The following is a 24082-nucleotide window of genomic DNA, read 5'->3' as shown; positions in this document are numbered from 1 at the left end:
GATCTAAATATAATTTACCTGATTTATTAATATTATCACAACCTACTTACTAACTACTAAAGTTACATGGAGGTGGTTCTCTTTTCAGAATGACTGCTAGCATTAAGAAGACAACAAATTCATCCGAATAAAATTATAGTATATTATAGTTATATTAAAAATAATGCATTACTGTAATCCAATTACTTTTTTGAAGTGACAGTACCATTGCAAAAAACCTGTTACTTTCCTGTAAGCAGGCTGCATTCCTAAATCATGATTTTGTTTGTGAGCACGTCTCATGACAAAGTCGTATAAGCGTGCGACGTCCGTGGTAGCAACAGACAAGTGTCTAGATCAACAATAGATGGACGTCATGGCTCGGTGCAGCTGGGGACACAGCTGGCACCAATCAGTTTGACAACAGGGCTCCAGCCATGGACAGGTGCGGCTGATTAGGCATACATGGCATGAGCTGTTGGACATTTATGTGGACCCGGTTACTTACCTTATGTTTGTTTTCAGTTCCTGGCAATCGCCACATGCCTGCGGGTTTGTTTATGTTTTTCTTCCTTTGTTGTTACCCCAGTTTTGGCCCTTGTGCCGTTTTATTTGTGTTAATAAATTATTGTTCTCAGTATGTCCCGCTTCTGCGCTTCCTTCCCTCGTCAGCCCTTGGACGTGACAACGGCCATGCAGCATATAATTATTGGACGTACCTACAGTACCTTGAATTTGACTCTGTAAAAAGTGACAAAACAGTAGCGTCCACTGTATACTCTGCATGGGAAGGAAATTTCTTTGTACAACCAAAAATTCCACCTAAAATTTGAGCAAGCACCTAACAATCTTCCACAGGAATGTGAAACTCACCGAGAAACCCCAGGATCCCCCCACTAACATGACCACTCAGGGCTATAGACTAACTTTTTGCACTGGTTTTACTGGTGCACCTAACTTTTTCTTTTCTTTCCAAATTCGGAAGGTTGCCGGTTCAAATCCCAATCCGCCAAGATGCCACTGAGGTGCCACTGAGCAAAGCACCGTCCCCACACACTGCTACCCGGGTGCCTGTCATGGCTGTGGGTGATGGGTTACAAGCAGAGGACACATTTCGTTGTGTGCACAATGTGCTGTGCTACACAATGACACAATGTTTCTTTCAGAAACGTTGATGGATGCAAATGGATTCTATTTGTATTATATTATTTTGCAATATGATGCAAAACATAAATATTCCACATCAACATATTTTTATGCTTGGTTGGTTTCCTGCAATGCAGCGCTTGTTTATGATAAATGGCAGGGGTCTGAGAACGAGCGGGAGGAATGTGATACCAGTTGCGCAGGCATGCCCCAGTCCATGCACAGGTTGGTAAACACGGTTTAGATGACTGGCATGTTATCGGCTAGCCTGCGAGAATGAATCTAATTTTAGCAATGGGGGTGGCAACTTTGACTTTATAGCGCAACAAAATACATGGAATATGTTCCCCTGGAGATCAGTGGCAGAGGGGGGGTAAATAGCAGTGGTGTCTGTAATAGTTGGGAGCAGGTAAAATTCCCCCCTAAAATAAGCAGCTAGCTGCATCACCATACAGTCAGTATCACAGCAGAAAAACACCAGTTACAGCATGCATGATCCTGTGCAATATTTTTGGTTATGTTATAAACATAAACACATAAACATGTACTGATATTGATTGATTGTTCTGACTGCTCATGGTTTGGTTTGTTCAGAACTGAAAGGTATTTGTTCTAAAACACTTCTCATGTAGTTCAACGCTGTTTAGAACCATATAAAATGTTACTGGTGATCTCTACAGAGCACGCTGTGCCGCACTGGAGGTGAAGTGGGCATTGGACGTGGTTAACTGTGGCAGTTTAACTAGTTGCCTGTTTTTCATGTACACAGTGAAAGCAGACTGCTAGAATATGTTTCTGTATACATTGTTATTTACATAATACATATCAAAAAATTGCGCCTCGCTTCCAGGCAGGGAAATGTGGAATACCAGGAGAATCATACTGTATGAATCCCACATCCACTGTAAGTAATCCAAAGTATTTAGTATTCATTACCCCTTTTGACAGAATATTATATTTATAGGCAAAATAACACTGCCATCACCTGCCGGGAAGGAAACAAGGTGCCGTCCCAGGACACCTGTGCCCGGGCGCTTTTTCATTTACCTTCTAGTTGGTGTGTTGAGCAATAGAGGTGAGTCAGAGGCAACGGGCCCGTTTATGAAGGCGCCAATCTGCTTCTCCCAATGCATTTTGTACATTCCATCCACTCTGTCACTTTTTAGTGATTTCTCTAGAAACGGCCAATATCACTTTAATTACAGGTGAGGAGATCTTTGCAGGAATACAGTGAGTGAACCCCTGAGCAGATGCAGAGAACTTCTCACCTGGCAAAGGAAAGAGAGCGGCAGGCAGAAAGCAGGACTACACCGACCATCTTCACTCGACGCTGATGAAGCACTTTTCCACATGCTCACACTTCACCATGAAATAACTATCCAAGTGAGATGAGATGACCCGACGTGACCCAGCTGCAGTGGTGGACAGTAACAAAGTAAATCGACATCACTACTGTTCATGTATCTGTCCTAAATCTGGATTTCCATCTGGAGACACTTTTTACTTCAACACCACTACATTTCAGAGTCGAATAGCTTACTTTTTACTCCACAAATCTGCCGTTACCTTTTACTTGTGAGTTGCTATATAGTGTCATAACTGTTGCATAACTGTTTCTTATCTTATAACCCCCGAGCCACTTAATAACGCATTATTTCATACATGCACAGCTCCGTCCCAGATCTCTCTCTGGTTTTGTTTGCTGAATGTCATCTGCAACATTTTAAATTAAACCAGAATTTATTTTCACATGTTTAGTGCAGCAGCATGTAAAATGTCAGAAAATCATAATAACACTGACAATATTATCCATAACAGTTTCATCACCAGCCCTGTTCCCTGATGACACATATGCGTCTTTCTTTTGAATGTATACAAACATCAGTCCCTATTATAGTAAATCTGACTTGGCCAGGTTCGAAGTCACCGTATTTCATCTAATGGAAATAGTTTGCCTTGCCAGGGTTAGGGTTTTGTGCTTAAGATCGTTTTAATGGCATTCTGTTAAAAGATTGTTCTGCCAGTCTTTTCACCTAATATTAGTTGATTCAGCAAGAGTTCTCTTACAAAATGAATAATAGAACATTAGAAACTTAATAAATCCATGAAGCTTTACTTTTGGCACTTACGTACATTTGAAGGAAAACACTTTTTTACTTTTACTCAAGTGGCTCTTTAACGGGAGGAAACTTAACCTTGTGTGTGCCCAATTCGTCCACCACTGAACAGAGGACACCAGTGGTCCCTCTGGACATTGCACCTCATCTCGCAGACATTAAACTACATCTCATTAGCACAACATTTACAAGCGGAATGCTGCATTTGAAAAGAGAAAGACCCGTGGCTGCACTGGATGTGCCATGATCTCAAAAGCAAAGCAAACTCTTGCACCTCAAGGAGGAAGAAATATTTGAAAGTTTTCATATTAAAGTCATCATTGATAAGAAGCATCCAAGGATGATTAACAGGATATTGCAACATTTGCAAACAGTATTGTATCGCAACTAGAGCTGGGCTTCATAATAAGCACATTTGAGATGTTAGCACACAGTGGAGTCTGTCCCGAGCCCGGGTAAATGGGGAGAGTTGCATCATGAAGGACATCCGGTGTAAAACTTTTACCAGGTCAGTTATGCCATCAAACAGACCAGCGGATTAACTGTGGCAACCCCTAACGGGAGAAGCCGAAGGGAGAACACGTAGGACCGCTCCCTGCCATACTGCTCCCCCCTTCTGAGCCCACAATTCCTTTCAGTTTTGATGCCTTCAAAAAGAGACACTATCGGGCAGCAAGAAGACAATAAATAACTGTTGCGGTGACAAACATACGATACCATTTACACAGTGGTAAAGAGAAGTTCATATCCATACTCCATCTATATCACAGTAATTATGAAAAATCTGCAAAGCTACTGGAGGAGGTGCTGCATCTGAAATTGGGGTGCCAAGAGAAAAACTGTAACAGGTCCTAACTCTCAATCTCACAGGATTATCTCACTATAATACCACCATAAAGTAAAGGTTTCTATTAAGGCTGCAGATAAGTACAATGATCATGCCCATTTGAAGATGCCTTCTTGCACCCTGTGACGCTCAGTGACAATTTTCTAAGGCTAAGCATGGGGCATGTTCACTAGTGTAAGGTTAAAGGCTTCCTCAGGAATTTCTATAAATAAATTGATAGAGCCTCTTTAATGATGTTTGCTCATCTGATGTATTGTTGCGTGCAAGTTTAAATCATCAAGAATGAAGTAGCATACTTGAGAGATGTCAGTCATCATACTTCTACAAATTTTAAAACCATCCTTAATGAGCTTCAAAATAGGAAGTCGTTGCACCACACCTTATCCCCATCAACATCAAGCAAGCAGTCGGCTAATTCGGCCTTTTCACCAACGCTGTAAACTTTATCAACACGTAGCTTAAACCAGAGACACTCATTCAAAAATGCATTTTTATTCAGGGCTGGAGACAGTAATGCATATCTTATCTGGCCATTTCTGCTGTACATATTCCCAGAGACTTCAGCCTCTCCTCAGAGGCACGTTTGACAATGGCCCTGTCTCCAAACCCTGCGGCCAGGCGGCCACCCCTCCAGGCCCCTGGGTCACACCTGTTCTCTGCTCGAGAGCAAGGCGAAGGGAAAAGTTCAAATAGCAGGTGTCACATGACATTTCCTTTTAGAAGAAGGTTTTTCCCAGTGTGATATGAAGATGTAGATATTGGAGGGAAAAAAAGAATAAAGATTAAAGAATTCATTTGATATTGATAATTTCACACCAATATAGCTAACATCAAGCAGCTACCAGCTACATGTACAAATTCTCAGTATGTAGAGTAACAGAGTAAGTACACGTTTACCTACTCAACAGCAAAACAGCCAACGGCCAGACACACTGCCTCAAAGTCCAGACTAAACCAGATTTCTGCCTTAAAGTCCAGACTAAACCCGCCTTCTCCCTCACGGTCCAGACTAAACCCGTTTTCTGCCTCACGGTCCAGACTAAACCCGCCTTCTGCCTCACGGTCCAGACTAAACCCGTTTTCTGCCTCACGGTCCAGACTAAACCCGCCTTCTGCCTCACGGTCCAGACTAAACCCGCCTTCTCCCTCACGGTCCAGACTAAACCCATTTTCTGCCTCACGGTCCAGACTAAACCCGCCTTCTGCCTCACGGTCCAGACTAAACCCGCTTTCTCCCTCAGGGTCCAGACTAAACCCGCCTTCTGCCTCACGGCCCAGACTAAACCCGCCTTCTCCCTCACGGTCCAGACTAAACCAGCTTTCTCCCTCACGGTCCAGACTAAACCCGCCTTCTGCCTCACGGTCCAGACTAAACCCGCCTTCTCCCTCACGGTCCAGACTAAACCCATTTTCTGCCTCACGGTCCAGACTAAACCCGCCTTCTGCCTCACGGTCCAGACTAAACCCGCTTTCTCCCTCAGGGTCCAGACTAAACCCGCTTTCTGCCTCACGGTCCAGACTAAACCCGCCTTCTGCCTCACGGTCCAGACTAAACCCGCTTTCTCCCTCACTGTCCAGACTAAACCCGCTTTCTGCCTCACGGTCCAGACTAAACCCGCTTTCTGCCTCACGGTCCAGACTAAACCCGCTTTCTCCCTCACTGTCCAGACTAAACCCGCTTTCTGCCTCACGGCCCAGACTAAACCCGCCTTCTCCCTCACGGTCCAGACTAAACCCGCTTTCTCCCTCAGGGTCCAGACTAAACCCGCCTTCTGCCTCACGGCCCAGACTAAACCCGCCTTCTCCCTCACGGTCCAGACTAAACCCGCCTTCTGCCTCACGGTCCAGACTAAACCCGCTTTCTCCCTCACGGTCCAGACTAAACCCGCCTTCTCCCTCACGGTCCAGACTAAACCCGCTTTCTCCCTCACGGTCCAGACTAAACCCGCTTTCTCCCTCAGGGTCCAGACTAAACCCGCCTTCTGCCTCACGGCCCAGACTAAACCCGCCTTCTCCCTCACGGTCCAGACTAAACCAGCTTTCTCCCTCACGGTCCAGACTAAACCCGCCTTCTGCCTCACGGTCCAGACTAAACCCGCCTTCTCCCTCACGGTCCAGACTAAACCCATTTTCTGCCTCACGGTCCAGACTAAACCCGCCTTCTGCCTCACGGTCCAGACTAAACCCGCTTTCTCCCTCAGGGTCCAGACTAAACCCGCTTTCTGCCTCACGGTCCAGACTAAACCCGCCTTCTGCCTCACGGTCCAGACTAAACCCGCTTTCTCCCTCACTGTCCAGACTAAACCCGCTTTCTGCCTCACGGTCCAGACTAAACCCGCTTTCTGCCTCACGGTCCAGACTAAACCCGCTTTCTCCCTCACTGTCCAGACTAAACCCGCTTTCTGCCTCACGGCCCAGACTAAACCCGCCTTCTCCCTCACGGTCCAGACTAAACCCGCTTTCTCCCTCAGGGTCCAGACTAAACCCGCCTTCTGCCTCACGGCCCAGACTAAACCCGCCTTCTCCCTCACGGTCCAGACTAAACCCGCCTTCTGCCTCACGGTCCAGACTAAACCCGCTTTCTCCCTCACGGTCCAGACTAAACCCGCCTTCTGCCTCACGGTCCAGACTAGACGCGCGTTCTGGTCTGTACGTGGTTTGTTTTTATTCTGTTCCCGGCTGTTCTGGCGACAGAAATAGCCCCGACACCCCGGTCTGCTTCACCGGGCCAAACTTTTCCTCGCGGTGCAGAGGAGAAGAGTAGAGTAGAGTAGAGTAGAGTAGAGTAGAGTAGAGTAGAGGAAAGCAAAGTAGAGGAGAGTAGCGGAGTGAGGAGAGGAGCAGGAGAAGAGGAGTAAAAGTCGCCGCGTTTCCCCCCTTCCTTACCGCCAGCTGCTTCTTTTCGCGTCTTTTCTCGGCGCTGCTAATCCCGCGGCCGTCGTGTGTCTCGGTCTGTGTTCTTGTCTCTGTCTCTGTCTCTGTGTCTCTGTGTGTGTGCGCGGATGGTTCTAGTCGGTGCTCGGCGAGAACGCGGCGCGCGCTCCCTCAGCCGCAGCCGCGACGCTGACCGCGAGCCGTGCGCGTGACCGCGCTGGGGAGCGCGCACGTAAGTAGGTGGGCGCGCGCAAGGAGGGAGGTTTAAATTTCTTCGTTTTTTAGTTTTTTTTTTTGGTTTTGGTCTGTTTTATATTTTGCTTCCCAGACCAATAAGTCAAATGTGTCTCTTTACTCGGGTTTAAAATGGCAATTTTTACATTTTGATAGTTATTGCGGCATAATAGTGTATTAGTAACATAAAGTGCTAGCCATGCCTAATGTCCTCATTCCTCATCAAATGGGAATGGATTTGAGTGATCATCTGGAGGGGTCGTAATTTCGTAATTCGTACATCACATGACTAGTGTGAAAATCTGTTCTGTAGCATAAGAGGAAGAGCAGGTTAATTATATAAATGAGATGGAAATTACAGCACCTTTCAGATTTTAATACTTTTTGAATGGAAATTATGTGTTTTATTATGCGCGTATCAAAAATGTGATACATAAGGAGAAAACGTGACACCATGAATATTATTTGATAATTAAGATTAACACAATGTTGTTTCTATTCATGTGGATGCGGCTAAATGAAAGTGAAAGTGAAGTGATTGTGAAACACTGCAGCACACGGTGACACAATGAAATGTGAAATTTTACAAGAAATGTCTCATTTTATTCCCAACAGCTTTTGTAATAATGTTTCAGTGCAAAACAAAACACTCAAAAAGTATTCTAATATTCAAAGCTTGGTAAAGCCCATTGAGTCCATTTTTGAGTCCAAGTGTTGTCATATGAGCTTCACCTTTGACTAATATTGGATCAGTTAGGTCTCAGGTGTGTATAAAAAGAACCCCAGTACACTAGACCTTCACACCAAATGCAACTAGACCTCTGCAAACATGACTAAGATTCACCCTGAGACTAAAGTGTGGATTATCAAGAAGCTGAAGACCAGATCCACTGCTCAAATGGACCATTTGTTGGCTCGAAAATCCAAGGCCAGCCCATTTTCCACTGCAGCAGAGCTCCACGAGACCTGGTCACCTGAAGTCCCTGTGTCAACCAGAACACTTTGTCGGATTCTGTCTCGAAATGTCCTCCATGGTCGAATCAGTGCCCAGCACTAAACAAAAGACAATTGAAAAACTGTGTGGCATTTGCCAAGGCCCACAGACAGCAAAAAGGATGTATGCTGGAAAAGTGGCAGAAGGTGGATTTTACAGATTAATCTTCTGTTGAATTACACCACAGTCGCGGCAAATATTGCAGGAGACCTACTGGAGCCTGCATGGATCCAAGATTCACCCAGAAAACAGTGAAGTTTGGTGGCGGAAAAATCATGGTCTGGGGTTACATCCAGTATGAGGGTGTGCAAGAGATCTGCAGGGTGGAAGGCAACATCAATAGTCTGAAATACAAATATATCTTAGCTACCTTTTATATTCCCAACCATAAAAGAGGCCAAATTCTGCAGCAGGATGGTGCTCCATCACATACTTCCATCTCCACATTTCCAAATTTCCTCATGGCGAAGAAGATCAAGATGCTCCAGGATTGGCCAGCCCAGTCACAGACATGAACATCATTGAGCTTGTGTGGGGTAGGATGAAAGCATGGAAGATGAAACCAAAGAATACTGATGAACTCTGGGAGGCATGCAAGACTGCGTTCATTTACATTTACAGCATTTATCAGACGTCCTATCCAGAGCAACTTACAATCAGTAGTTACAGGGACAGTCCCCCCTGGGGCAACTTAGGGTTAAGTGTCTTGCTCAGGGACATGATGGTAGTAAGCGTGATTTGGTTCACAGGCTACTACCACTACTACTATTCCTGATGACTTCATCAATAAATTGTATGAATCCTTGCCAAACCACATGGATGCAGTCCTTCAAGCTCATGGAAGTCATACAAGATATCAAATTTGGATCTCACAGCACCACTACTAAATTTGCTGATATATTTTTGTATTTGCAGTAAATTTGTTCCAAGTTCTGTCTCGACAAAATTGGACCTTTCTGTCTTGATTAAAATGATAAATCTTTTTTCAGTGAAACTAATTCATTTCAATGCATAAACCATCGTTCAGGTTTTAGCTTTTCATAGGAGCTATTTCTAACACCAATTGATTAATTTAAAGTCAGGTTAATGTCAAGTATTGTCAAGTATGACTTCAAGTATGTGACAGTAAGAAATGATTGGTGGTGAAGAGCATATAGGCAGGCAATTCCAGGGAATTCTGCCTTTAGCAGTGAGCTGGTTTTGGGCCGCGTCTGTCTGTCCACGTTCCATGAATTGTGTCCTGGCCTAGGTGCACAGAGGATGGCAGATCAAGGACATGGCAGCTGGAACATCCCGGCCCAGCTGAATAAATAACGCTGCCCTCCCTCTCTTGACATCTTCCTTCCATCACCTGTGATGAATAGGTTGTTTCTGGACATTTTCTTTCATCATCATGTCATTCTGACTACATAGTCACCCAATCATAGTTCATTGTGAGGGTGGGTGCCACTAAACAACATGATAAGTTATTAAAAACAAGTTAGTTTTCATGATGCTTATATAATCACATCATTAGACAAATAAATGTTCATTTCCAATAAAAGACTACTAAATGGTTCAGTCATGGCAGGATTGTATGTCTTGAAAGGATTAGTATTGAGCTTCTAATCATCAGCCAATTATCCAAAGTTGCAACATTCATTCTTTCATTCATAATTTGATTTGGTTTGTTATTTAATGATTTTAATGGAAATATCACCCATCTTCTGTTTTTCCATTTAGAACAACTAGAGGTAGTCCGAATCTAACAAACGACTTGTAGAATGTGACATCCGTGTGAAATAAACTGCCTTGGCAAGCTGCTGATGCTGAACACACTATCACTGCATACAAATGTAATCAGATTCTGTTAAGCACAGTAAATCAGTACATGACTTGAATTTTGAAGAGGAACTGCTGTTGCAGATATTTGCAATGGTCATGCATTGTAGTTCGATCCTGCAGAAGGAAACGATTGCATACTTCATCTTAAATGAAAACTCTCATACTGTCATGCAAAAATGAATTTATGTTCCAGCAGAGGAGTGCAGGATATGAGTCATGTATCCTCCTTCCAGCCCTGGATCCCTGCTTATCTCTGCAGTTCCCTGGTCGGTGTCTCTCCCTCCTCTGGGCCCATCATACCGAACAGGAAGCCGACAAGGCCGTTGGACTACAGGTGAGATCACGTGGACAACCAGCTGCGATATATTTCCCTATCGAAGCAGGGAAATTAGACAAACACTCCGAATGTTAGTGAGGATGGGCTAGGAGGTTGCATATGAATTCAGAGAGAAATGCAGGCACCACAACGGCTCCCCATATCTGGCAGAAAACACGAAGACCTGACTGATGCTCCTGCTCTGGGTTCACTGAGAGGTTCAGAGAGCTGCGTTTTCAGCAGAAAGACCTGGATGAGTTCCAAAGGCCTAAATGGAAAAAGTTAGAAGCTGCAGGTGGGGGAAAGAAAATGAGACCTACATTAAAAACTAAAATGAAAAATAAATGCAGCAGATCAGAATGAAGGCTGTGGACAGGTGAAGAAATGTACAGCTGATTCATGCAATAGTCTTGGTGTGGATTACATTCTGTATGTCAATCACTGTGAATACTGTCAAGACTTTATTCCAAATGGACTCCAAGGACATGGGGCTAAAATGAAGAATCTCCTTTGACTCCACAATCGAGAGTTCTCCTCTGGTGGCTCAGCACTGTCACACCAGCAGCCCCTAACAATAAATGCCCACAAGTTTCTCTGCAACAATGAAGCTGAGTCAGGCTGCACCGTTTGCCTCCGAGCTTGAGAAAATCCGGTAACATCCTCCTTATTTTCTGTACATACATTCAGACAGTCACCTGCAGTAGTACTAGTGTAATAGTATTTACAGTAACCCTGGAGCACATATACACTGGGTTAAAAATGTATTTGGCAGCCACCAATTGTGTCATTTTCATCATAAGATGTGAATAACAAAATGTAAAAGAAAAAACAATTGTATGATTTTTAAAGATTTTTTTATAATGGAGCAGAAAATAAGTACTTGTTCAGTAGTTCACCGCAATACTTTGTAATGTATCATTGGACGGCAATCACAGAGGTCATACATTTCCTATACGTTTTCCTATACGTTTTCACCAGGTTTGTAAACACTGTAGCTGAAGCTGCCCCTTCTTCCATGCAGATCTTCCCTCATCTTCCCCCAGATGTTCTGGGCTGTTTCCTCACCATTCTCAAGATCATTAGTACCACACAAGGTGAGATCTTGCATGGAGCCCCAGGGTCGAGGGAGATTGTCAGTGATTCCATTTTCTAGTAATTGCTCCAACAGTTGATCTCTTCTCACCAAGCAGCTTGCCTGCTTGTGCCAGCCTTGAGCAGGTGTACATTCTTGTCCTGGTATCCTGAGAAAGCTCTCTGGTCTCGTCCATGGTGGAGGTTGGAGTCTGAGAGTTTGAAGGTGTGGACAGAAGAGCTTCTTACAGGACTGAGGGTGGCAGAATTCTTGCTTGTTTGATGCTAAATCCTCATTTTCTGCACCCTTATACAAATAAATACTTTAAAAATCCTGGATTTTTTGATGATGAAAATTACAGACCTCTCTCATCTGTTTAAGCGGGATAACATTCTGTGGAATGTAATGGGTGTTAATTGCAATACATAAACACAATCCAAAAAATATTTTGTATTAAGGTATATTAAACAAAGCACTGTTACTATCAGACTTGCCACATTACAGATAGAAAAGCCATTTGTACAGAAATGTATATCCATTAAATATGGAAGGATGCAGCTGGTACCATCCTAACAAAACAAATATGTATATATGCACCTTTTGTTACAGATTTTTGGAACAAGTGTATCTAAATGCACCCAGAATAGACACAGTTTTTTCACAAAATCATGTTGCATTTTTCTTGTTTCAAAATATGCATCAACTTAAAAAATAAGTGTTGATAATAAGTTGAAAATAAGTTTTGCTACCTAATATATCCACCCCTAGACATGTTCCATTGTCACCATGTCAGTGTTACTGACAACAGTATCCGACGACACTGGCACATCAGTCCTAAAAACTTTCAGGAATCTTCCTTTTCGGTACAACATTTTAACCAACCAATTGTTGCAACAATGACATCATTTACTGTTAGGTGGCAAGATATTACCCAATCAAGATTAAGAGTAAAAATTAAGGCAGACTATTGAATGAAAATGGGGTTTATTCAACACTAAACTGGAACATTTATGCAGTTCTCTGTGTGTGAATTTATTAGATTGGCACATTAAAGCTTAGAAAAACATAGAGCATTTGCTTTAACAAAAAAATAAAAAAATACTTCATTTAAAGAAAAGTATAAAAAAAAGTTTTGCATTCATAACAAAAAAGGAAAGAATTGCAGACCTGGTTGAAAGCAAACATCTGAAATGGGAGCTGTCCTTGGTGTGGTCCAATTCATTTTCAAAAAATGTAAAAAAAAAAAAAAAAACATCCGTGACAAGGCAGCAGCAGGAAACGGCCCTAAGCGTCTGTTGTTGTTTTTTTTATATAAACTCCTGCTGTTCCCAGAACTGCAAAGTAATGTGACTGAACTCCGGCTAAAAATTAGATAAAACTCGCATAGTAGAGAAATAAATAATCCAAAATGGTGATGTGACACTAAAAGGTGTGTTAAAATGGTCGGTGTGTCCAGAGGACTCCTCCAGCGACGTGGTTTGATGAGAGTCTATTCTTCTTTCCAGGCCTTTTAACAATTCACCCCAATTACCTGCAAACAGAAGACGGTGCAGTTTACATGGCGTGTCTGGAAGGGCGGCATGCAACGCATCTGACAGAACGAGCATCACCCCTCACACTTTTTAGAAATGCAGATTTACATTTACTAAACTGGGACCTTTCACTTATATTTTACTTTTGTTTTTCTTGTTAATAAGTGTAACCCTGATTCTTCAAGTTTTTATGGAAGTGGCTGCTAGTGTTCACTACTCCATACTTCAGTAAAAAAATTGCACAAACAAAAATAATAGATGAAAGAACTCTCTATAGAGCTGTCTTGTTATTTTAAGTATGAAGTTTCTCACCATTTTTGATAATCTGGCTCCCTTTTCATAAAGTCCAGGGGGAACTGGACTTCAGAAAATCAGGGGGAAAAAAGGCCTGTGGTTACAACGGCGTAAAGAAAAACTTTGTAATTCAGTATAATCAAAATTGTGAAGCAAAGCAAAAAATAAGCTACTTAAACAAAACCTGTCTGATGCATTTCATAATGGTCCATAATTAAAACATATTAGACTTGTTTTAGTTATGGACTAACTGAAAGGTTAGTTAGGTTAGAAGGTTGCTGATTCAAATCCCAAAGTGCCACGGTGTCCCCACACACTGCTCCCCGGCGTCTGCCATTGCTGCCCATGGTTCACTAAGGAGATGCAGAGGCCACATTTCATTGTGTCACGGTGTGCTGTGCTGCAGCGTTTCACAATGACAATCACTTCACTAACGATTTTTACTAATGCACGCTCAGTCTGTCACATATGTGTTCCACAGGCAATACAAATGGTGTCCATGGACAATTTAAGCCCTATTAGTCACTGTGCTCCAGATGTAGATGAATGTAAATGGACCTAATGCTGTAGGTGTAATGCTGCAAAGCTCTGCATTTTTAACATACTGCACCATTGTTTTAACTGAAACATGAACAAAGTGAAGATGCATTCATCAAGTCTGACTAAACAGCATAGAAAATGACATCCGACTTGAGAAAGAATGAAACCTCTCACCTGTCCAGGCGGTTCACCACCTCCCTGACGGTGCTGATCAGGTTCTCGTGCTCTTGAGGGCAGCTCAGGATGATGCTGTGTAGCTTCTTCATGTAGGAGTCAATGGTGTCCAGTGTGGGTGTCTCTCCACTCCCTGCAGGACAAACATACTGGGATTATGCAGTGTAATATACATTTTTATGGCAGTAATATGTCTCTCTAACTGGACTCTAGGTACCATGAGATCCATGTCCAAGTACAGGGAAAGTGAGAGAAGTGGCAGGAATTCCAGGCTGCCTCATATTCTGCCTCGGGACATGGCGGTCAGTGCTGCAAACACTGCTATTATGAATAAACCATGGCTGGTGCCTCCTCGACAAACCTCAGCTTTCCTCAAGCTCAGAGACACTCAGAAGTCACAGGCGGCAGCAGAATACCAGCTGCATCTAGCTGTATGAAAGTATGTAGGTATGTATGAATTACTTTCAATTACTTTAAATATGTATTATATGTATGTATTCTGTAAATATGTATTAATAAGTATAATTTCTTATTAAGGAGAAGGACTACACTAGAGCTGAGCAATATGGCAGTAAAATTCATATTGCAATATAAAATGAACCATAGATGTAGATGGTATTTATAAAACAGGGTAACATGTGTCCATAGCAAAGGCAGTGCAGCAGGAAGTTGTATAATACAACATTAAACAAAAATCTAGAAATCTGCACTTTCACAAAGTCATGTATGTCTGTGAAATTATACACACGTTGGTTTTAGAATTGCTACAGACAATAAATTGTGAAAATGCTAAATAATACAGCCACTCTTCCCTTGCCAAGCTTTTGACGGTATGCAACATTTTAAAATAAAAGCCTATCCCTAAACCTAACTCTTACCCTATTATCTACACATTTCACAACTGGCAAAGTAAATGCATTTATCTATTTTGATCACAAGCTGAAAGGCACTATATTAATGTATATTAAATCATTCCCTGTCTTTCCATTTGGAATTTTTATTTTGAAATGTTGCATTGAGACATACTGTATGTGATTTTGTGCTATATAAGAAATAAATGTTGTTGTTAAAAGCACAGTGAGCACATTAAAACTGAAGAGTGCTGTATTAAAATGAAGTGGAGATTTCTGTTTGGAAGTTTTTGGAGGATTTTGTTTGATGAATAAAAGAAAATACTGCAAAAATCAAAATATAGAACTCATTGCTAACTTCACTCAGATTATCCATGTTGCACCACTTTTTTTAACCAGCTGCTCCTCCCTGTGCTGTGCTCTCATCTATTTTCCAAAAAGAAGGCAAGTAGAGCCCCAGTGACCTCATGGATAAAGCATTGGCCTCCTAAGACAGGGATTGTGGGTTTGAGTCCCATCTGGGGTGATGAGTAGCAGAGTGGCCCATAAACCAGAGGTCGATGGATCGAAACCGTCCTCAGAAGGTTGCCGATCCGCCAAGGTGCCTCTGAGCAAAGTACCGTCCCCACACACTGCTCCCCGGCGCCTGTCATGGCTGCCCACTGCTCACCAAGGGTGATGGTTAAAAGCAGAGGACACTTTTCGTTGTGTGCACCGTTTGCTGTGCTGCAGTGACAATGACAATAACTTCACTTTCGCTTCAAGTAGGCGTTTTTGCCATGCGATAAAGGACATTTCTGCGGTAGGCTGGCCAAATTTATACCGCACAGTACTAGGCTAGGCTTAACTTTCAGACATGAAGTATATGATATGCAGATTAGTTCGTGTCATGTTTGCACAGTTGCATCAGGTGATGCTCGCCTGAATTGTGAGTCCATGGCTGTGATGAAGTTAATCGACCGTACATGCAAGTATCCAGGGCAAGTGCGGATTGGTTTAATGCGTCTAGGAACACAGAGAATTTCAAATGATGGCATGCTCACAAAAACAGGCGACACTACTGAACGCCATCGTATATACTGGCAGGACAGTACATTTCACCATATTATCAATTTTCCTGGCGACCGCTCATAGTTGGTTTGGTGTTGAATTGAGATTTTTGCAGCTGCTACGAATGCTAAAAGAATCCCGTGGTACCTGGCAGAGGGACCTGGCAGAAGCTGGCGGCCAGCGCCTGGCGCAGGGTGTCGAGGTGCTGCTGCAGCAGGCTGTTGCGGCCGCGCTCCTGCATCACGTCGCCCTCCAGCCTCTCCACTGCCCCCCGCATGCTCTCCACGTGCTTCTGCAGTGCCGCGTTGCGCTCCTCGTAGTCCATGTTGGTCTTGCGCAGCTGCCGCATTTCTGCCTCGCGGGCTGAGGGACGAGGAAGCAAGATGGGAAATCGGAGCAGAGATCAACCAGCATCTTCAGTAAACCGTTCAGCTGTGGAGTGACATACCTTTGCTGTGGTTGAGAAACTCCTCGGTGAAGATGGGGATATCAAACACCGACCGGTCCTTCCCCTCAGCATCCTTCTGACGAGAGAAGCAGAAAGAGAGAGAAATCCAATTCATGCCATCAGCAGACGGTTCACTTTCACTCCAGTTACTCACATCATACTTATTTTTGCTGGAGGTTTTTACATTTTTCTCAATATCACATTGCATTGGCTTCTTGAAATTTTTGAATCAAAACCAATCGACACCAAGCAGCGGGGAGTTGCTTTGAAAATATGGGCCTTTATAAATGTACGACTCCTACAAATGGGAAAATATTACAGAAGTCCAGTATTAACCCAGCCACTGGTTTCTTGGTGCCGATCCCAAGCCCTGAGAGGGTTCGGCATAAAATCTTTGCCAAATCTTAAAGTGGACAACCAGAATGGAGCCACCAAAGGGGGAAAGAGAAGCATTATGGCACGAAAATGCTAGCGAGTGCATTTAAGTTTTAGAGAAATTTTTTATTTTTTTTTTAAATTATTTAAAATTATTTAATATGCCTATAAAACGATGATTTCCACCCTCTGTCCACGCTCAGCCCTAGTAAACATGCAGAATATGAGAATGGGCGTGTGCACGAGGGTAGACCATAACTGTGGAGAAGTGGCTTTTGTTTTTAAGTTTTGAAGAAGCCTCTGATGCTGTGCTGTGAAAAGAATTAATGAGCATAAAAATATTATGAATGCAGAAAGATGAATTGTATAAAACCATGGGTTGAGTGCATCCCCAGCAAATTATGAAAAGGATGATAAAGACTCATTCACTTACATCATGAAGAGACTCGCTTGATGCCTGGCGGCCAGATTCTGCAAGAAAAAAGTTTTTTTAAATCCATGCCTAAGTGTGTTACAGAATTGTTCTGGAACCATGCTCAGGTAACCTGGACCTCAAGCGTAAGAAGAATCAGTGAGACTTCAATGATGACCACCATTTAAAACCATGAGCACATACTCCATCAATATGTGATCATGGTTCTTTTCGTGAAAAAATACACTATGACAGTATATAAGTCAGGGCCTCTCATCTCACCCAAACATGGCATAATTTCCTTTACCTTCAGAAGAACAGGACCTTGACAAATCCTTGACAAATGAAATTCCACTCTATTTTCAGACATTATGAAGTTTCTGTTATGTTATTGTCATTTATCCAGTCCTTGTTCCAAAAGCCATTAAACCAATGAGGACTAAGTCATAGTGGCATCTGCGCATTGTTACTGGAGTTGCTTTAATGTTTTATAAAGGACTGGACACTTTTACATGCCATTTAGGCTAAGATGAATGATGGTTGCTTTGGTATTGATAGCTATGGGTTTAAATCAACCTAAAAAGTAGTGTGTGTGACAAATGTCAAATTTTGAGCTCCTCCCATTTTAAACTCTGTTTATCAGTTTGGGTAGGGTAGTTAGTTTCAACTCCCAAGAGGTTCTTTATTGTTTGTTTCTATTACGGGAAAACCTTGGGATGCCGAGCAAACAAGCTTTACGCTTGGTGCCCTTATTGTCACATGGGTACAGTAGATGATCAGTGCTTAAGTGACAAAACCATGGTTACATAATTGGGTTACAATGGGCATATAACATACACAATGATTGGGGGTCTCCATACCTCCCCTGTGCTTTTTGCCTTTCTGTTTCTCCTGCACCTTCCTGGTGAAGTGCTTGTAGGCCTCCGTCTTCTGGTACTTCTCCAGCTCACGCATGTAGCGCTCTTTGTCCTTCTCTGCTTCATCCAGGTAGCGCTGTGAGAGATGCAATGAGAAAGGAACTGACAAAAAGCTTCTTCAAACCTTCAGATTCACTGATTTGTGTTTTCTGCAAACTTGAAAGTGAAGTGATTGTCATTATAATGCACAGCAATCACAGCACACGAATCACAACAAAATGTGTTCTCTGCATTTAACCATCACCCAGCCATGAAAGGGAACGGTGCCTTGATCAAGGGGACCACAGTGGCATCTTGACGATTTGTGGATTTGAACCAGCAACCTTTCGATTACGAGTCCACTTCCTTAGCCGCCAGGGGCCACTGTCCCTCAAATTACCAATTAAAATTTCAATGCTTCCAGTATCAATCCCACTGAATTTGACTAACAAAATCTTAAAATTCAATGTTCCCATGGAGATTAAAAAAAAAAAAACTCACAAATTCAATGCAGTGCACAAAACAAACGTGTATCTCCACATGTATCTAAACATGTGTCAGGATTAGGCAGGTGGACAAAAGAGACTCCAGACTGCAGGCAGAATTCGCTCCGACCAGGCCAGCCAGTGACATGCTGTGTTTTGTCCTGGTTAATTACATTTATGTTCAGTTATTCGGTGCATGTTTACACAATGCCAAAACCCCCAAATTGCTGAATATGTTCAATCAATTGACAAGTTTGAACATTTGGGCCACTGTTCACTGTGGTTTCTGGTTAGGTTTTAGTGTTTCTTAATCAGATGTAAGAAAACTAATAAAAAGTGCAATTCATGCAGAAAAAAATGAGCAATATTTGGATTCCAAGCGTCTGGAAACTGACCATCCTAGAATCAATGAACACCAACCTTAAACACATCTGTGTTCTAAAACTGGAAATGTTGATGTAAATACATGCAGGATAAGATTATATTACTTATATTATATTACTATGTGATTTAAGCATCAAGCCTTAAGTAAAAGTCCAACGCTGAACCAAAATGCTGAGCAAAACAAAGCACACACAGCTGAAACGCTGCCTCACCTGTTTTTCGTCCGGCGGCAGCTTGCTCCACTCGTTGCCAAGCATCCTGGTGATTTCTGGGAAGGGCACGTCTGGCCTCTCGGCCCTGAGCTGCTCACGCCGGTCGTTCATGAAACGTACGTAGCCGGTCAGCGGTGCTTTAGGGGCGTTGCTGTCCTTCACTGGCTTCTTCCTCTTCCGTCCCTTGGGCCAAGTGCCGCGTCTGGGTTTCTGCGAGGGGTCCGGTGAAGTCTGAGTGTGTATAGAACGGTTGTAAGGACCCTAATTTTTGTTTGATGGGGTGGGAACTACATCTTTGGGTTACTAGTCTTACTAGCAATGTGCCCGTGTATGCTGATTGATCATTGGCCTCCTGGCTTTAATCTCACCTCGTCTCCATTCCGCTGGGTGCTGTTGTCGGTGTTGCCTCCAGGTGAGCCAGTCTGCTCCTCCATGGCCAGACTGGAAGAGCCCTGCGAGGAGGAAAGAAGAGCTGATTAGTGAAGGGAGAGTGTGAATAATGGAAAATTAGACACAAAATCAAGTCTCAGCAAAAACAAGGAAACATCATCTGAATGGAGGCTAATAAAATCTGCAGCACTGCACATCTTTTTAACATACAGTAAAAAAGCATGTGGCAGACACCCTTCTCCAGCGCCTCGATCAGTGACTGCATGCTGATATTGGATCTGCCAGGCCTGACTGAGGGCATTTTCAAAGCGTTCAGCCTTCATATGAGATCTGATGGTGCTGAGCAAAGCGCTGCGTGGTTCATGCTGTTTCAACTTCACTATAGAGGGCAGCAAGTGGCTCAAAATTAATCATCAGTAATCAGAGCCTAGAGGGCAATGCAATTTTGCAATCATGTATTTAATCCCCCGATTAAAAAAATCCTGTTCGTTGATGTAGGCTATGCTTTGAAGGTACATGAAGGTACATCCCTAGAGACCTCTGAGGACACAGAATGAAGTAAAGCAGAACCTCACAGGGCTCTAGAGTGCAGCCTAATTTTTCAACGGGGGAAAATAACATCGTAAACTCCCTGCGGTTCACGCATTAGCAACGTCTGCATCGTATTCTCAAGACGGTGAAGGGCGGGGTTTGGTACGACCTCTGATTGGCTGTGGTCCAGATACTCCTGTACATCTGGAAGTGAGCATGCTGCAGTCAGACAGAGAGGTGAGAATGCTGGATGTAGCCCCGGGCCTTAAAAGTTAAACCCGAGCCTGAGTACAGCTTTTTAAAAGCCCAAACTGACGTTATTGTGGTGTCAACATGTCTGTACCAACATGTTTCACGTGCACTACTTTTATACATTTTTAAAAAATAATTTTTCATGGTCCAAGTTTTTTTTTTTTTTTCCACACCTTGGACTCCGCTTTCGCTGCCAATGCACCCAGAACATAACAAGCATTGACCGGCCTCCATTTCACTGCCTCAGCATCCATTTTAGCGCTATTCAAAATGCTCACCTAACTTCGCATTTACCACCTGAGTCCAAGCAAAATGATAGACATCACACACTGAAAAAGCACAATGGATCAATAAAACACATTACATGCAGTGTATCATCAAGTTCAAGCTCTTAAAACACTTGTATTTTTTTATTTAAGGTTTTCTTTTTATTTCATTTATCTTGTTTGCATTTCAGCTCAGTGAAGTACTTTAAGCACCAACACATTTTCAGTATATTACCTTTCTTGATGAATTGTGCTTCAAATAAAGAACTTTACGTTCTTTTGCTTATAGAGCCCCAAATCTTGTGAACAATCTTCCGAGTAATGCTGCAGTACCTAGTGCCACTGGAAACGTCTAGTTCTCTGTTCAGTTACTGTCATCAGTGTTGCTAACTCATCACTAACTCACTCTTCTCTTTTCTCTATCCTTCACCATCCACTCCACTGTGAATGGTATTCCCTGCCTGGGGAGTTTCCTGGTTCGGAGTGATCATGTGACATGGCCGACCTCCATGGCCTGTCCTCCTTGGTCCTCTGCTGCCCCCATCTGATAGTCACCTTCTGTGACTAATACAATACCTGGAAGCTAATTCATTATACAATAACCTTCATATTTCATAAAGAGTTGGATGTATTTCATTTGTCATCCAGTGCTGACCAGAGGAGAATGGGTTCCCCTTTATGAGTCTAGGTTCCTCTCAAGTTGTTTTTCTTGCCACTGTTGACTCTGATTGATGTTAACAAGACTGTTAATTAATAATTTGCAAGTCAATATTGCCTATATGCACAAAAGAAGAAAGTAAAGCGTCTGGAATTTAAAATGATAAAAATGGAATTAGATCTCAGTACGCTCAGTTTGCATTGTGGCCATTTTTGATCTTCAAAACCTGGGCGTGGCTGCTGATTTTGTTCTGTTGACCGATAAATTAAAAATGATTAAATGTTCAAGGACGGCTTGAAAAACAAGTGGTGCTCGTAAGCCAGACGCTCTAGAAAACTTTAGAAACTGCATTTAAATGTTATACATTTGTATTTTTATTGTCCCTCGCAGGTTCGCTTGCAAACTGCAAAGTATTTGTGGACGAAAAAGAATTCTTCATCCTCTGAGCGCAGATGAAAGGAAGCTCATTTTACATGCCATTTGCGTTCATGAAGATTGGGCGCGGCCAGGTGCACCCCACTGTAGTAGCTACGGTTTCCTCTGATATTTCTGCATATATGTGTGTGTGTGTGTGTGTGTGTGTGTGTAAAATTGAACAGGGTTTTCTTTTGGCCATTTAAGACGGTCAGTGGACAGAGGTCCAAAAACAGCATTCTTATTCCCACCAGTATTTATGTGCAACAGACAGCTCTGTGAATTAAAGGTTGACATGAAAACTTTTTTGCTTTTATATCGGTCTGGTGCAGATTTACAGCCATTTTGATCCAGTCCCACAGTGAGATTTCCCCAGGATGTGCCATTTCGGTGTCTGTAGCTTTAAATGCTAATTAGGAGGAGAGAGCCGGGACGAGGTGGAGATCGACCTATAGAAATCTAGAGGGCATTCGCAGAAATGATGTCATCAACACCATTCACCAACCCCCATGTTTGGTGCAAACAGGAAGAAAAATTAACCCACTGGTTCTACAAATTTTCCTGTGATGGAATTAAAAAAATACATTTGTGCTCATTTTTACATCCCATCACTGATCAACTGCAAAGTTTCATGCGTTTTCAAGCCATGGCGGTCGGTAGAGATAATGTGTTAGGAGACGGGTGGGAAATTCTCTGGGTGAACAAAGCATGAGAAACGGGAGAAATGTTGTCATAAGGGGACAAATTCCAGATCTGCCGCTCTCGGAATGATAAAGCAGAACGGCCAAAGCACTCTTTAACGCTTATCGGCATTTCTAGCCACCGCAGGACCGTAGACAGGCCAACTCGTATTAATGTTAAATAATCTCACAAAGTGACATTTTCATGACATGAGACCTTTTAAGCCAATGTCATCACACTGCAGCACAGCACATGGTGACAACATCACCATCACCCTTGGTGAGCAGTGGGCAGCCATGACAGGCACCCGGGGAGCAGTGTGTGGGGACGGTTCTCTGCTCAGTGGCACCTTGGCAGATCGGGATTCTGATATCCGCTAGAACACCACTGCCCCATAAACAAGGTGCTTAATGTACCAGTGTTCCCGGCATTCCTTGGTCCAACAGTCCCCTTGCACCCTGTACACAGGAAAGGGACTCTGAAGCATGAAGCAATTACTTGATGGCTGCAGGGAATGGGTGGCGTTCAGAAGTTGTGAGGGACAAGTTTAACATGATGGAGCTCTAGCGACCCCCTCTGCCTAGAACAGGCAGAACAGTGCATGCAGTGCGGCTTCATGTTCATTTTTACTGTTGCATTTACCTGCAATCACATACAAAATGAGAAATATTATCGCTCCTTAACGCTTCTAAATCTAACTACATCTCATCTTCTGACAATCATGGCAACATACGTTTTCCGAGCTCAACTGGGCTCTACAAATAAATAAATGCGGCGGGGGGGGGGCATATTAGAAGCGTTTTGTTGAAGCTGGGTCAGTGGGATCCTAAATGAAAGTGGTAAACGCTTAAACGAGCATGGACTAAGCCTTAATTTACAATAGGGGGTGTCAAATCGATTTTTGACGATCGTCGTGCTATTAAAAAAAGGTTTATTACTAAGAACCGATCGAGATCGTTCACACAAGATCTTGCAATAGGTCGCATATAAAAACGAGTCGACAGCCAAGGTTCAAAAGCCACCGACTACTCCGCATGGGAGGCGTTGAAGGGGACTGGCTAGTAAGTTAGCGAACTAGCTCCGATAAAACACAGCTGCCTTTCAGACGACGCTGCGGCGCCACGCGTTCTTCGACGTCTCTAGAACATTCGGCGCGTCCACGGACACACGTGTACATGTAGAATATTACTCGGACCCGTCCTTACCTGTGAACGCGGGAGCTTTTCCACACACCAGCAGCCTCTGGGATCAAAACAATGGCGACGTGCACGGCGCTAACGTCGGGGCGTGTTCACTCACGTCGGCGCTGCGCTGCAGCTGCGTTCGTCCAAGCGGCGATTACTTCGGAAATTGTCTTCTTGGTGAGGGAGCTTCTTTGGTACGACAATTTTAAAAGCTGGCTCGATAAGCAGAGTGGTGCGTGTAAAGAAATGTATGAATATACATAAATGTTTCGGTACAAAATATGTTGAACGTGTCCATGAACAAATCATCTTCTTCCTGAGTTTACAAGAAAACCAATATATCCGACGTTCGGAGCGCGAACGCCACCATCAGGCGTGAAAGATGCACGACAAAAAAAAAAAAAAAAAAAAAAAAAATGGAAACACAAAACGGCATTCATAAAGATCAAGAAATTGCTGGAGAGTTTAGTACAGAACACGGAGACTGAAAATCGAACCTTTCACGATATTACATTAGATTTCATAATCTATCATGTTCCGGTTCCGAAAATCTGCATTACAGACAAGACAGCACTATAATTGTAGCGTTTTTTTTGCCAAGATATCAATCTACAATATCACTTTGCCCAAAAACTAGTTCAAATTGATTT

General features: G+C 43.1%; 2 protein-coding genes across 7 annotated transcripts in view; both read right to left on the bottom strand.

Moving 5' to 3' along the window:
* Window positions 1-7168, bottom strand: part of peak1 (pseudopodium-enriched atypical kinase 1) — a 106754-nt gene extending 99586 nt beyond the window's left edge. Inside the window, 1 exon segment of the mRNA XM_028985847.1 lies at window positions 6976-7168. The gene's annotated coding sequence lies outside the window, so the exon portion shown is untranslated.
* A 5200-nt stretch (window positions 7169-12368) lies between these two features.
* Window positions 12369-23774, bottom strand: hmg20a (high mobility group 20A). Of its 6 annotated transcripts, none has more exons than XR_003750407.1 (10): window positions 23454-23773; window positions 19425-19508; window positions 19057-19287; window positions 17940-18072; window positions 17101-17138; window positions 16293-16368; window positions 15992-16207; window positions 13944-14076; window positions 13248-13323; window positions 12369-12934 (listed from the first exon to the last, which is right to left on the bottom strand). XR_003750407.1 is itself a non-coding variant. In XM_028987818.1 (10 exons), the coding sequence occupies exons 2-10, from the start codon at window positions 19488-19490 to the stop codon at window positions 12914-12916; spliced, it is 960 nt and encodes a 319-aa protein (XP_028843651.1). In that variant the 5' UTR covers window positions 19491-19508; window positions 23454-23774; the 3' UTR covers window positions 12369-12913. The 6 variants fall into 6 exon arrangements, 5 of the variants coding, with proteins under 5 accessions (XP_028843651.1, XP_028843650.1, XP_028843652.1 ...); XM_028987818.1 differs by having other exon boundaries at window positions 13248-13296; window positions 16293-16365; window positions 23454-23774; XM_028987817.1 differs by having other exon boundaries at window positions 13248-13296.
* Window positions 23775-24082: the final 308 nt, after the last annotated feature.

Source organism: Denticeps clupeoides, chromosome 7 (assembly GCF_900700375.1).
Source record: "Denticeps clupeoides chromosome 7, fDenClu1.1, whole genome shotgun sequence".
NCBI classification, from domain to species: domain Eukaryota; kingdom Metazoa; phylum Chordata; class Actinopteri; order Clupeiformes; family Denticipitidae; genus Denticeps; species Denticeps clupeoides.
This window is presented reverse-complemented; position numbering and strand designations above follow the sequence as displayed.